This window comes from Stigmatopora argus, chromosome 7 (genome assembly GCF_051989625.1).
Source record: "Stigmatopora argus isolate UIUO_Sarg chromosome 7, RoL_Sarg_1.0, whole genome shotgun sequence".
Classification (NCBI taxonomy): Eukaryota; Metazoa; Chordata; class Actinopteri; order Syngnathiformes; family Syngnathidae; genus Stigmatopora; species Stigmatopora argus.
Genome location: NC_135393.1, coordinates 3,316,721 through 3,332,546, shown reverse-complemented (window position 1 = coordinate 3,332,546; position 15,826 = coordinate 3,316,721). Strand labels below are relative to the sequence as shown.

General features: G+C 41.0%; 2 protein-coding genes across 5 annotated transcripts in view; both read right to left on the bottom strand.

The window, feature by feature from the left end:
- The window catches only part of adgrl1b (adhesion G protein-coupled receptor L1b), a 59,460-nt gene extending 52,212 nt beyond the window's left edge, over window positions 1–7,248 (bottom strand). For 2 of the 4 annotated variants that reach the window (XM_077604208.1, XM_077604210.1), the window contains exon 1: window positions 6,520–7,248. The gene's annotated coding sequence lies outside the window, so the exon portion shown is untranslated. The remainder of the gene's footprint in view (window positions 1–6,519) is intronic. The other 2 variants (XM_077604207.1, XM_077604209.1) reach the window with 1 other exon arrangement.
- Window positions 7,249–7,858: 610 nt separating this feature from the next.
- Window positions 7,859–14,146, bottom strand: LOC144078111 (nucleoredoxin-like protein 1). The gene is made up of 3 exons (XM_077606314.1): window positions 13,587–14,146; window positions 9,873–9,962; window positions 7,859–9,743 (listed from the first exon to the last, which is right to left on the bottom strand). The coding sequence occupies exons 1-3, from the start codon at window positions 13,820–13,822 to the stop codon at window positions 9,422–9,424; spliced, it is 648 nt and encodes a 215-aa protein (XP_077462440.1). The 5' UTR covers window positions 13,823–14,146; the 3' UTR covers window positions 7,859–9,421.
- Between the last annotated feature and the right edge of the window lie 1,680 nt (window positions 14,147–15,826).

Genomic DNA, 15,826 nt, shown 5'->3' with positions numbered 1-15,826 from the left:
CTCGGGGAGGTTGTCTGTATGCTCAGACATATGAAAAATTAGAGGGAACATTGGCGGGTTTGGCTGCTATCTGTGCCCCGCCCTCCTATTTCCCAGGCGATTAAACCCTTCCAGAGTGTTTTTTCCAGCAGTGTGCAACCGTCCAGCATGTTTCCAGGGTGAGGCGGCATCACCCCTCCTGAGACCGTCCCGGGCGAGGCAAGAGCAGCCACCGTTGTTACTTCTCCGGAGACAGCAGCAGCAACCATAATGTCTGCCGAACTGACCAACTCGCTGCTTCCTCATGGGCCGGCCAGGACGTCCACCAGACTGTTTCAGAACAATTGACTTGCCCCCTTCCGCCCACCCTACCTGGTGTTTGGAGTTCTTGTTTTGGGACTTCTGGAATCCATCCGTTAGGTGGGAGGTTAAGTTAGTTGTACTGGTTCCTTCATGGTTTGTTGGGGTTTTGCTGTTTGGGTTTTTTTCCCCTGTGTGACCTGTCTTGGTGTCTCTCCTGTTCGCTGCCTCTCGTGTCATCCAGGTGATTCTAATTGTCCTATCAACTTATGTCTGTCTATTTAAACCCTGTGTATTGGCCACTTCTGGTCGGATTGTCTGCTGTTCATGACTGTTTCTACCCTGCTCTATTCAGTCATGTTCCTTTGCTACGTGCACGTCCAGTGCTCCTCGTTTACCCCGTGTTTTCCATTTAAGGTTTGGTTCATTTTTCTAAGTTGTTAGTTTGTCACTTTCCCCAGTTTTTTCAATGTATTTAAGGCTTTGTTGTTTTTGTGTCCAAGTTAATAAAGTTACTTTAGTGCACCCTCACTCCCCGTTTCCACCTGTTTCTCTGCATAGGGGTCCAAACACGCTCTCAGCACACTCCTTTGTAAAAAAAAAAAAAAAAAAACTGCCCGAGTCTAATATAACCATTCATAATGTTCGATTTTTGTGTCTGAATTTCAAATGAAACTGATGGGAAATATCGATTGGAAAAGACATTATGGTACATTGATCAAAACCAAATAATTCTGGGTAAGTTATTACCAATTTCCCACCAAATAAGATTTAAAAAAAGTGCAATAATAATTAACCGATGTACAATCTTGTTAAAGGGGGTGTCAGGCCCGGGAAGAGATTGGTGGCTGGTTGTGCCTGCCACTCAATCACAGGCCAAGCCCTTAATGACTCAAGCGCTTCCAGGTGTGATTCATCAGCCAGTGAGGAGTACTCAAAGACACCAAGAACATGACCATGCCGCTGGTACCCTCTCGCACATCTCCTTGCTTGCCTCTACTGGTCTCCCCCCTCTTGTTTTGTTCCCAGGATCCAGACCACGCTCAGCCCCATGACCACGGACCCCGATCTTTCTCTCACTCATTGTAACCTTCGCTCTGGACTCCACTACGTACTCCTCGGGTACCGACCTTCCTGCCACGACTAACGACTCGCCTACGCCACTCCCTTTTGTGCCTCTGCCTCTTGGACACTTTCAATAAACAGAAAGTTCCACATCCAGACTTGCTGCCTTTGCCTGCTTTGGGGTCCTCCATCCCCGATCGTAACAGGGGGATGTTATGCAAAATTGACTTTTTGATCTTTTAATCAGGTTTTGTTGGTTATTCCCACGTTCAGAACACATTCTGAGTGCTGTTCTGTTCCATTCTCGTATGTTTGAGAAACTGTCAAATCTTTTCTGTCTGCCAGTTCTGCATAGTAAGCTCCTTTAATGCACATCACCTCCCTTGTGCAAAACTAGCATTGGCATCCTGAAACAGTGGCGTTACTCGCCCTGACTCCAGTTCTGTATAAAATTTATTCTACCACAGCATTGTGAGTGAGATTTTTGGTTGCAATTTTGTAAACTGTAAACTCTAAAACACAACTTTCCACTGCTCTAAAAAATAAAAACAAAGTCATTAAACTGGTTGAGTAAAAGTGGCGTGTCAAGGAAGCAATTGTTAAAGAGACCAAGAACCCATTTCCTACCGTTTGCGAACAGCCATGACATTAACGCATACATTTATTTCAATACTGCTAATCCTTTTCAGAGTCACAGGGCCTGGAGCCTACCCCAGCTGAATTTGGGTGAAACTCAAACCTAGAATTGTCGCCAGTCAGCCGTAATGCACACATAGAGACAGAATACCGAACCCACACAGCCCGCAGCGACGTGAGACAAAGGAATCACTGCATCATTGGGTCGCCTGGTACTAAAGCAATTTTAGATTAAATTGTTTATGAAATGTATAGCTTTCACAAATCAACAAATTGTTGAAAAATGTGCTTCAGAATTACATTATATGCCTGAAACAATATCCCTCTAAAAATGAGCACAACCTAGTGAGATTTAAATTAAGCAATCTGTGTGTTCTATCTACAGTCAGTTGCTGTGAAGTTCATCAAAATATCAGAGTATCAGAGCTTGGAAAAAAACAGAATAGCGATGCAAAATGTCACTGCAATAAAAAGGCGTCCCTCTTAAATTAATATCGAAGGCAAGCTTAACTGAGTGGGTGAAGAACAGCTCTTGTTTGCAGGCTGGAGTTTGGGAATATTAAGATGGAGATGATAAAGTGAGGAAAAAACACAACTAAAAGGCCCCTGCTCAAAGATCGCCATCAACATGATATAAAAATAGACATTAATTTGCTTCTGAACTAATCTTACAGAACAAAAATATGAATGTGAAACTATGATGAAAATGTCATTTATTTGGTACTCATCATTTAAGAAAATATTTATGAATACATAAATGTATTCCATTTCATGAGTTGAACTGATGGACACCAGATCTGTATTTGAGCCTTAGTCACCTCGTCTCTATCATGCCATAACTATTGCTCACACAAACTCATTCATTCATCTTCCGTGCCATGCATCCTCGAAAAGGTTGCAGGGGTTGCCAGAGCCTATCCTAGTCCACCTGACTTCAGGTGAAAGGCAGACTATACCCTAGACTGGTCACCAGTCAGCCGTAGAGCACACAGAGACATAAACAAAAAAAACCTCTCACAATGATACCGCCATCAATAGGAATCGATCCCACGCCTGCCTATAACAAAGTCAGGCAAGTGAACCTCTACACCACCAGGTGGCTGGGAGCAAGAATGGTCAACCTGAAAGCGGAGTGGAACTATTTTCGCTGCAAGCACAGTATTTAAAGTACTATTTACAATTTTGTATATATAGATTAGATCTAGATATTAGTAAATTACAGTCTTCATATGGTTATAACTGTAATATTTAATGAATACACTTCTTAATAATTGTACTTACGAAATTAATTGGTTCCAGAACTTTTTTCGTAACTTGAAAAATTCGCAAGTAGGGCAGTAAATTCTCTAATTCATTCCACAGTCCTCACAAAACTGCCAACTAACCCCTTAAAATTGGTCAAAGTGTCCCAATTTTGAGAAACACACAAAAATGACAGAAAATTATAAGAAATAATCATTTACTTATAATTTTCTATTATTGTCTTAAAATGAATATAATGGCCAAAAATCCTGGTGAAAATGTGCCCTGCGGCGCTGAAATAGTTCCCTCCGCGGGAGACATAATACCCCTATTTGTTCGCCAGATGGCGGCAAGATCCCGTTCTGCCAGGGCCGAAAGCCGTCCACTTGGTGTACATTTTAGACTTTTACGTGTGACCTTTTTGTGCGTGTGTGCGTGTGTGTATGTGTGTATGAAAATATTTGCCGTGTTGCATTTGTACGGTTTTTAATCGCTTAATAAGGGGAATTGCAATCATTAATAAGGGGAGCATTTAGCCGAGATGGACAGGTATGTAAGAGAGAATCTTGAAACATGGATAGTGGTTGTTGTGAGACAGCCAATGAGAGCCCAGTAGAGGGTAGCGAGGGAGAATCAATGCACCCGAGACAATATTTTTAAAAAACGGAAAAGGAAATGCAATTACTTTTTGGAGAATTTCGTAACTTGGATCTTTTTCATAGTCACTCATAACATATAAAACATTTTGGAACCTGAAAAAATTGTACCTGTTAGGAGCAGCCTGCTATTGTTTTTCCCGACTCTCGTTTGTCCCTCCTGACTTGCCGTTGTGTTCACGCAGCTGCGCGTGATTTGAAATTAGTCCCTGATTTGTCTATTTAAACCCCACTGAGTTTAATGTCATTGTTGCATTGTCTGTCTAAAATCCCTTACCATGCATCCACGTTACCTTGTTCCTCGTTTCCACGTGTTTTCCCTAGTCCGGTTTGGTTTCATGTTTCATTTCCTAAGTCCGTGTTATTTGTAAGGTCCCTCCTAAATTATTAAAATTTTGTTTATGGGCATGATTTGCCTCGTCCTCACCTGCTTCCCCGTGACTGGGTCCTAATTTCTACTACCTTGCCTCGACGTATCCCGTGGACGTAACAGTACCTAGAGGCATTCGTAAGTAGAGGTATGACTGTACTTGTACTTTTGTATAGGCGTGAAAATGTCGCATGTTAGTAATAATTGGGGTGATCCTACTGCGTGCTTCTCGGACGAGGCGCCCTGCGACCCACCGTGCTTCTTGTGCGAAGCGTCCTGCGACTCATCGTGCTTCTCGGGCGAAGCGCCCTGCTACCCATCGTGCTTCTCTGAAGAGGCGCCCTGCGACATCGCCCTTGCCCGTCCAGAGACTCCCGATCGACTAAGGTTTTTTTTGGGTTGGACATTCAGCGATTTCTTTGTTGCAACTGAGGCGTACATAATATCTATGGTGTTTGATGAATAAAGAAAGTAATTATCTTCTTTGCCTTTAAGTTATCAATATTAATTACTTGTACATGAAAGAAAACTCACATTTTTTTCTCTCACCTGAAACATGCAACGCACACACTAAATGTACCTGTGTGAATTAGTGTGTGCGTGTGCGTGTGTTCAAATACATATCATCTATTTTCTGTGTAAAATATTAGCACACGAATTGAGATATTCCATGAGAAAATCAAATGCTGACAATGATCCACTTTGCAAAAACAGACTAATTAATAGAGTGCTTGACTGGAATCTAATTAGATTGTGCATGTGGTCATGATGTTGTGGCCAGCTGGTGACTATACGATGATATACTTCATTACCTTCACAAGCACATAGTGAAGGTTACACACGCAGCTGAAATTCGGGCTGACACATGTGCAGAAGTCCTCGCAGCCAATTTGAGCAATTTTTCCTTCTTTCCTCCGTCCATTCGTTTGTTACCCGTTTGCTTCCCTCCATCCACTGCCAAGCAGCCTCTTTCACCGACCCACAGCACTCTGAGCAATGGACAACACTCTCATTCAGTGTAAACACCCTCTCACTCGATGCTAATCTTTGTCACAAATGAATTATACGTCCAATTCGGCTATGAAGCCGCGTGTAGGATTGCCCTCATGTTGTACCCATTTGCTGGGGCATTCGTAGACGTCTTTGTTTGGTGAGGCTCTGAGGGATGCTTATCTCATTCACATGAATATTTTACAGCTTATACCTCACAGTCGTGCACAATTCAACCTGGGAGCCTAATGGCAGCCAAACTAGGCATCACATCCCCGACTTTCACCCATCTAATATTGTGCTGTCCTAATACAAAGTCTGCCATGATTTAATTCAATTCATTTGCCTTTCATCAATTAAATATGATATTCTGCAATCATTTGTACAGACAGAGAGCAATTTTCATGTTTTTGACAATTTTGTGGCTGAAAATTTTCAGACATTTGGATAAAAAAATGACATTTTTTTAGACAAAACAGCATATCTAAAAGATAATGTTAATAAATGTTTTGTGTTTCAACCAATGTGATTGAACAGTTGCTCAACCAATCAATATCTTTGAGCCATAGAGATTTATTGTTACATTCAAAATAAGCATAATTTTTGGACTGTACCATATGTACCCAAAAGGAGAAGATGGGATTCCCTAGAAGTGAGAAGTGAGGATCCCAAATTCCATAAACTTTTGTACATTAGTTGAGAATCTATTATTTCAGCCGTATATTTATCCCATGTATCATAAAATTGCCGATATGATCTTGAACACTCTGGTCAGAGATAAAACACAAAGGAGATAAGACTTTGCTGTCATCTCATTACATTGATCGTCGTATAGCTGTGTGTACATTCAGAGAAACAGAGAGCGAATGAAAGAGAGAAAGAGAGAGAGAGATAGATAGAGAGAGAGAGAGAGAGAGAGAGAGAGAGAAAGAGAGAGAGAGAGAGAGACAGAGAGAGACAGAGAGAGAGAATGGATGGAATGAAAGGGAGAGAAAGAGAGAATGAAAGAGAGAGAATGAGGAGAGAGAGATGGGGGAGAGATAGAGGGAGAGAGATAGAGGGAGAGAGATGGAGAGAGAGAGAGAGAATAAAAGAGATAGAGAGAGAGAACGCGAGATAGAGAGAGAGAACGCGAGATAGAGAGAGAGAACGCGAGATAGAGAGAGAGAACGCGAGATAGAGAGAGAGAACGCGGGGTAGAGAGAGAGAACGCGAGATAGAGAGAGGGAACGCGAGATAGAGAGAGAGAGGGGCGGGGTGCATTATCCGCCCATATTTTACCGTCAATCCTCGCTCACTGCGTCTCCATCCTCCCGATTCTTTGCTCCTTCCACTGCTGCTACGCCGTCCGTTGCATGAAAACCAAATGAAATATTCTCTAGGCAGCAGTGATGGCTGCAGTCATTAAGGGGTCCGACAACGAATTGGGATGCTCCCGCACCCACTCCCCTCAGCTCCCGTCCCCTCTTCTCCAGTGATGAGGACTCTCTGCTGGACCCTCCGTCCGCTCGATGACGTCCCCGCTGCACGGTGCGTCACATTAGCACCCTCATCCCCTCGGCGTTTATGCCCACGGAGGCCACGGGCGGACGGCCTTGTGTGCCACGAAAATAGACGATGTGGACGTCAGTCGATGGCTACACTTTAGAGAAACCCCGTCGTTGTCGCCGCTCTTTTCAAGACCGCGCATTTTTCTCCGACGTTGTTCCAACGCATCCTTCTTTGCTCTTAATGCCAAATGGTGTCGATGTGAAAATGCATCCTGGCGACGAATAACGATCAAGCATCAGCGAGGGCGGAGGCAAATAAGCTAGCAATACATCAAATAAAAAGATAGTTATATTCTTGTAGGGGGAAGGACACAAAAAACAGTCGTTGTTTCCCGCTCCTGGTGTCGCCTGACGTCCTCCTCTCCTCTGCTCTCCGAGTGCGCGCCCTCGCTTCATCCGCTGGTCCGCTTGTTGCGCGTTCTGTACTCGAGAGCGCGCAAAGCCCCAAGCCTCTCTCGCACTTGCACTTGCATTCTCTCTCTCCTCTCTCCTCTCTCTCTCTCTCGCTCTCTCTCTCTCTCCCCCCTCTCTCCCTCTCTCTGTCCCCCCTCCCTCCCTCCCTCTCTCCCTCCCTCTCTCTCTCTCTCTCTCTCTCTCTCTCTCTCTCTCTCTCTCTCTCTCTCTCTCTCTCTCTCTCTCTCTCTCCTCTCTCTCCCTCCCTCGCTCTCCCTCTCCCTCTCTCTCGCTCTCTGGCTTCCCAGCTTTCCAGTTCAAATGGATTTGTTGTCTATAACTGTCAATCTATAAGAATATTCCAAAATATATGTACTTGTACATAGACTACTGCAACAATATTAGCAGAACAAAGATAATGGTGACTGGAGTTGACCCCCGGTTTGTAATAGAAATAATAGAAACAAAGCAGTTTTTGACATTGAGGGAAAACCCTTCTTTTAACAACATATCATTTTTTTTTAAAAAATGACCATGTTGTTTAATGTTTTGCGTTTCAATCAGTTTGATTTATAGATACTTAATCAATTGATGTATCAATTCAATGTATGGTTGCATCCCTAGTATACAATTATAGTATGCCCACCCACACACAGACCACCATTGCACCCTTTATTTAAATCAATAAAGAAATAATAAAAACAATCAACATAACACCTTTGAGATTAGCAAGAGGTGAGAAGGATTGCATTTGCATTCATCAAAGGTGTAAAGGAGACGATCCCAGATGGTTTTCAAGTATGCTTATGAGGGTAGTTAACTACGTTGAAACCCGGTTTAGCACATATTTTGTTCATTGAGTTATCTGCGATCACACAACAACAATTTGCATGTGCACATTCATGGCAGAGTAAGTGTAAGTGAAAAGTGAGGGGAATGTAAAAAGCCTTAACAAGATCAGGAAATGTTACAGACAATTGGTATATATACTTCCTGATCCCATAAAAGCACCACCACCATCATTACCATCGTCATCAGTGTGAAAACATGTGGTCCTCAGCATGAAGTAAGATGTGTCCCCATTCAATGGAAATCACTAATTATGTTCAAGTCATAGGGAAGAGATTCAGAGGAATGCTGATTGCCTCTTGTGCAAACCCAAAAAGAGGACCCAGACTGCATCGGCTAAACATACTAGCACAACATTCACTGACAAAATTATCCTAATGGCAATGAATAATTCATCAGCGCCTAAGATCTCAGAATAAACATGACATGTTTTGATTAGATGGCTGAAATGGCTCACTGTATACTTCAACATGATTCTTCTAACCACTTCCACAGTTGCCACAAAACAACCTACAATGGGCATACTTGGCTGACAATCAACATGGCAGCCAAACTCAAATTAGCGTTGGTTGGTGTTTGAATCATTTGGGGCATTTTATATTACTTTTAATTGATGGTTTGCAAATCAATATCCTCTCTTGTTGGAAGAGAATGCAAAGGCATTTCTGTAATAGGAAAGCAATGTAATCACACAATCCTCAGACTGGTATTCGACAGCGTCAATACAAGTCTGTATATTTGGACAAATAAGGGTTTGTTTGTCTTGAAGAAAAGCTCTTGTGAGTCGTGCCATTTGTAACTTCTGACAGATAGCATTCAATCACTAAAAGAGCACCCAGAACCAGCAGTAAGTCCAAACATTAATGATAAATAGTGTGGCAGCTTACTCGCTGGGTTTTTGGCTCACTTACTTCAGGGCCCTAGGTTTGTTTGATTCCTATGTGGGTCTTTCATCAGGAACCAGAGGTTTCCAAACCTATTATTGTTATGGTTCTTTTGTGTCCTCCCTTTTTTTTTACTGATCATTTCATTACTGAAAGAATTAATAATATAAAAAAAATCTCAACTGCCTGTCAAATTGAATGTTGTTGTTTCTGTACTTTATGTAGTCTGTTTGTTGTTGTTGTTGTTTGTGTGTTTTTTAGATTTGTCACATAGTAAAATTGCTGACACAAATACAATTGGTTTCTAAGAAGGGAATCCAGATTGTCTTCGATTACAATTGCACCACAAGTTAAAATAAGAATCAACACAATTTATTTGCAGATAATTATGCATTTAATGCATATTGAATTGTTATCACCCAGAAAATGGAAACCTGTCTTCGACCCAATGTAATTATGGAAACTTAACAAAAAGCTTATGTCAACATTCTGCTGGTTCTCTCTTTATTACCATGGCAACCCTCCTCCTTCTTTCCCACCCACTTCTGCATCCTCTCTACCTGATTTCTTGTTCCGTTTCTTATTATGTTCCACCTTGTACTTGAGTCTTCTCAGAGGGTCAGTGAAATTGCGCATTGACATCTCCTGAAAATTCTCAGCGATCATGAAGTTCCTGTCGATAAGCTCTGCCGCTTCTTGCCAGTTGCGGTAGCAGCCAGGACCGAGGCAGAGGATCTCATTCACCGCATTTGGCATGAGGACAGAACAGTCTGGACGCAGCACAACCACTGTGGGAAGCTCCTTAACATTAAACATGTCCTCCAGCTCCCTGTTGACACACAATGGTGCTCACAGTGGTACAGGGCAAATAGATTTACACAGCTGAGGGTGTTTACATTATAATCATTTTAATCAGGAGGTTGTGTGTATTGGCAGCATTTTGGCCTGTACTACTCACCTCCTGTAGAGGTCGTCATAGGCAAGGAACAGGCACTTTTTGGGCAGCATTTTGAGGAAGTTGGCTTGGTGTTCTTCCAAACGGTCCAAACTTGCATTTTTAGAAAATATATATTTATTTGTTAAACATACTTTAAATAAATCAATACCTTAACTAACGGACGGGTGGTAAAATAGATGAGTGGATTGGTGAATGGTTGGAAGTTATTAATGGGGTCGTGGGGCTTTTACAAGACTGTGTTCCAGGTAGTATGTTCGCTGCAATTGATTGGCAACTAGTTCTAGTGGGTGGATAGGTGGATGGATGAATAGAGGGATTGATTGACTGGATGGATGGGTGGGTGGGTCAGCTGGTCGTTTTGTCTGGTGGGTGGATGGGTGGGTCAGCTGGTCGACTTGTCTGGTGGGTGGATGGGTGGGTAGATGGGTGGTTGGGTGGGTTTGGTGGATGGGTGGTTGGATGGGGTCATGGATAGTGGATGGGTGTGTGGGTGTTTTCAGAAACCAATTAGCTTAACGAGAGGAGGCGGATCACAACAGCTGCAGCTGATGAGCACACCCTGCATTTAAGAACACCGACCACAAACAACTGATTGTGGGATTATTACTTGCATTGCCCTCACTTACCGCCCTGCTTGCCCTACGCTTTATTGCGATAGCCTGAGAATTTCACGCCTAGTTCATTCGCCGACTCGGTCGTGCTGTTTTTGTTAGATCCCTTTGGTACTCAAGTTTTTAGGCGTGCTCTTTATGTTTAATAAATCCTAGTTTTTGCTGAATTGACTCTTCCCTTTCCTGAGTATTGGATTGGATACACCCTGAATCGACTTGCCGATTCATAACAGTGAAAGGGGAATGTGCGTGCGCTTGTCATGCTTAAAGCATGACTGTTAGCAGTCGACAATGACGTTTTCGCATGCTACCGGTGACCGATTAGAGCTGAAATGGGTAAAAGGAGATCGGTTTTACGAAAAAGCGTACTTTAAAAACATCCCTTACAAAAGATTTTATACGGCGTACACAATTTGAAATGATCAAAAAAACATAAAATACGGGAAAAACGTATAAATCGACAGATATTCTAGGAGAACCTAATCAAGACTTAGCTTGTACTGCACTAAAACTCCATAGGCTGCTAACCACGTTAATCACTTTTGTATTTACTTATTTATGTGACCACATATTCATTTAGATTCCTTATCTATGCTGACTACTATTTATTTATTATGTTGAATACTACTTGTTTATTATGTTGACTATGTACTTATTTCTTATTTATAGATTTATTTATTGATTATTCATCTGTTTGTTTGTTGTTGTTATTTGTGCACTTTGTGGTGAAGCTTTACATCTCATTATACTTGTATAATGACAATAAAAACATTCAATTCAGTTGTTGTTGGCTAGGATAGGATCCAGCACACCCTGTGACCTTTGAGGATAAACGTCTTGGAAAGTGAATACCGTCTTGGCCCGAATATAAGACGATGTTTTTTGCATTGAAATAAGACTGAAAAAGTGTTGTCCATCTTGAAATCGGGATCTACAAATTTTACCCATTCACAACACTAGATGGTGCCAGATAGGGGCCAGAGCCGCCTCTACCTACTGAGGACACTACGGTCCTTTGGAGTGTGCAGGACACTGCTGAGGACATTTTACTACACTGTGGTGGGATCTACAATGTTTTATGCAGTGGTCTGTTGGGGATGCGGGAGCATGGAGAGGGACAGGAACAGACTGAATAAGATGGTCAGGAGGGCTAGCTCTGTTCTGGGCTGTCCTTTGGACTCTGTGGAGGAAGCGGGAGAGCGGAGGATGCTGACCAGGATGATGTCCATCATGGACAGCAGCTCCTACCCCCTGCATGAGTCTGTGGAGTCCCTCCGAAGCTCTTTCAGCAATAGACTGCTGCACCCTCATTGCAGGAAGGAGCGCTTCCGCATATCCTTCCTCCCATCAGCTGTCAGGCTCTTTAACAAAACAAATGGAGTGTTAACACCTACCTTATGTATACATGTACATCTATGTGTATGTATGTATATATATATATATTTATATACTATATGTATGTATGCGTATATGTATATATATATATATATATATATATATATATATATATATATATATATATATATATATATATATATATATATATCAGCAACACGCTTATTTATTTATATATTTATTCATGAATTTATTTATTTATTAACTTACTTATTACCTATCGATTTATGTCTGAAATTCCTTTCCTGTATCTGCATTCTCACCCTCTTGCTACTGTGACAATGAAATTTCACGAATACAGGATGAATAAAGTTATCCAATCCAATACCTTTAAAGCAAATGCTGAACACATGCTTAATTGAATTGAATGCCTTTATTGTCATTATTCAAGTATTATTAGACTTAAAGCTTCATCATGAAGTGCACACGTAGAAAATCAATAAATAAGTAGTCAACATAAATAAATAGTCAAATTAGATAAGTAATCAACGTGAATAAATGGCCACATAAATAAGTATTCAGGTACTAAAAGTGACTGTGACCAGACGTTTCATCGACGTACAATTCGTCGCCGGACACTTCGTCGCCGGACACTTCGTCGCCGGACACTTCGTCGCCGGACACTTCGTCGCCGGACACTTCGTCGACCGGACATTTCGGTTTAAGGTTAGGGTTAGGGGTTAGGGTTAACCTAACCTCAACCTCGCGAATGATTGTTATGTTGCATAAATAATTATTATAAACCAGGTAATCTCTCTCAAGAGAGAGTTTTTACTTCAGATTTTTTAAAGGAATTTTGACATTAAAATAAAAGGCAATAAATAAAACGAAAATTGTCCGTCCACGAAATGTCCGTTGACGAAATGTCCGTCGACGAAATGTCCGTCGACGAAATGTCCGTCGACGAAATGTCCGTCGACGAAATGTCCGTCGACGAAATGTCCGTCGACGAAGTGTCCATCGACGAAGTGTCCGGTCGACGAAGTGTCCGGGCGACGAAGTGTCCGTAGACGAACTGTCCGTCGACGAAATATCCGGGTACCAAAAGTGACTAGCCTGGTTAGCATCCTGTGGGAGTTTACTGCAAGTATTACAAGATATGAAATTAGTCTAGAACAGGTCTTCCTAAGTACAGAACTCGAGTTGATGCAGTTATTGCAATTTTGTTGTTTTATCACAGCAGATTGGTTCATTTACATTTCAAAAACCAGAAGACATTAATTTACAAATCTGATTTACTTTACATTTTTAAATGTTCAGCTATTAAGATGTGTTTTTACATGATTTCAATGAGGCAAAATAACATGCTTTTCTCTTGTACTATATATTGTTAGAATCATTTGTTTCAGTAGTGTCATAATTTTGTGTATAAAAATTGAATTTGGTGTTGAAAAAGTATTTTTTCAAACTTGAGTCTTGAAAACGAGGGGGTCATCTTATATTCGGGCCAATATGGTAAATGGGTGAATCAGTGGTGAATTAATTTATGGCACATCACACTACATTTACTTGTTCTTAATACAATTACTACATCCCACATAACAAAATATGCATTGCAGTTTCGTTGGGAACTCCAAATGGTATATAGGAATGAATGATGTTAATGAAACGTACAGTAAGTCTTTGTCTTTAACGCGCAATAACTTGGGATCGGTAGATGAGATATCCATTATTAATTGTGTTGCTGTAAAATGTGTGTGTGCTGTACCTGATATATAATAGGACCAGTTGAGCAGAACGATCAACATAAAACTCATCTGTTAAGCGTGTGAAGAAGTCGCTGAGTTTGGGTGCAAACTGCTGGCATCTTTCACATGCAGCAGACCCAAAGAAAAGCATCAGGATACGGTTCTGCAGCCGAATGGCAATCTCTTCTCCAGTTTCCAGCTCATCATGGTTCCTGTTGTTCTTCACCAGGACCCGATCAACGAACAACTCAACCATTGATGACTGTCCCAAGAAAGTGTGGTGAAGCTACAGAAAATGTATTGGTTTTTTTTTAAATTAGCAACATAAAAAGAATGTAACTGAGCTTGTGGAAAATGTGAATTGCATGGATGGATTAATATGCTATGCTATTTTTTTAAATGGACCACTGAGTCTCTTTTCTGTCCTGCTCATTCACCTCCCATTAATCACTGGCATATCTTGTTTGCTGATAAATCTGATAATCCTTATTCTAGCTTACCTAAGTCTCACAGTAACAAATCTAAAAGGAGAACAGCCCACAACTCTCATCTCCTCCTCCTGAGTTGTACTTGAATCATTCCCCAGTCTGTGTCTTCAAATCACCCTCTCTTACAAACTGTCTCCTTCACCTTGATTGTACAGTTTGCACTTCATTACTATTTCCTTTTTGCAAATCTGTCTGCAGTGTACATCCTCTCTTGTTTCTAGGAGGATAGTATGAGATGAGGTGATAGAGATTTGTGTGTGTTAAGTAGTGCAGGGTCACAAAGCATTGAATTGAAGCATAAAGCCCAAATTGTATTCATCGAGGTGAAAAAAATAAATAAGGAAGCGATACTAAGTGTCACCAAAGGTAGAGTGGGATATCTGCAGACAAAACATACAAATGGATAATAAGTTGTGTCAAATTAATTGTACTTTTAATAACATTGGTTCTGGAAGTACCGGAGTAGTTTGGGTATTTAATGGACATTAGCTGGCAGCATTTGGATAACACCCTTTTCAAGTCTTGTTTAATCTTTCACTGACCTATTCGCAGGTAATGAGCAGTCTCAATAACAATCCCTTTAAATGCTGTACACTAATTTCATAAGGGTTCTCCTTGACATGATGAAAGAAAGTTAAAGGTTGTTTACTTTTATTTTTTGTATTTGTTTTTGCACTTTGGTTCATTTTCGTTTTTATTTAACATGGTGACTATCATCCCACTTAGTATTTTATCAGTTCTCATATTGTTTGAATAAAATCCACCTTAAGGCTTTTTTTTAGATTTTACTTACTGAAATTAATGACATCTCTTAAATTTTCTTCTGGAGTGCACTTTTCATATTTGAATCATCTTGTAATACTTTTGTACCACCTATGACAAGAAATCCAAGTTAGTGTGTGATGGAATCAACCTCCAATCTCTTGCTAGACATCAATACTTTTTCTCCTAATTGAAACACATCAACTTTTGCACAATGTATTTCTGTACACAACAATACTACGAGTGGTGAACAATTGTATTTGCTGCCTGAACTACTGGTTCCCTCAACGTCCCAGCTATAATATGCTTAAGCTTGTCAGCCAATAAGTGCAGGTAAGAAAAATAGAACATTTCCTTTATTGATCCAAGGCACATATTTGCCATTATATACCACTAACATAAAAACACACCACTAATAATTATATATCCACACACGAGGTCATTATGTACGTTCTTGTATCTAACGGAATATAATTTAATTGTTTTTATACATATAGTATGTCATTAGACCAGCGTGGTGAATATAATGCATGTATTTTCAGACAAACTATGTTAAATTGAAAAATATCACCTGAAACACCAGATCCATCACCCACAAAATGGATGAGTTGGAACTTCAGATTGTTACCAACAGCTTTGTTAGGAACTGTAACGTTATTCTCATCACGGAAACGTGGCTACACCCGCAAAAATGAGCAAGATGGCGGCGCGCACGGACCCAGCGGCTCTATGCTCTCCAGTTTGGTGTCGTTCGTTGTTCTACAGTCGCTAGGATTTAATTACTCTCGGAAGGAGATGCGATATATCCGAATTCAGAACAGACTTTACCAATTTCGTCATACGCAGTTTCTGGGTATGTTGACAATTAGGCTTTTTTGTCGAGTCAATGATGAAAGCCTATGTCCGATTATCATTATTAAATCCCCGACGCCGCGGTATCGCTAGCTAGCCGAATGCTATTTCGAAACAATCATTCAAAAGAATTAACAGGCAAAAGCAAAGCAGGGGGA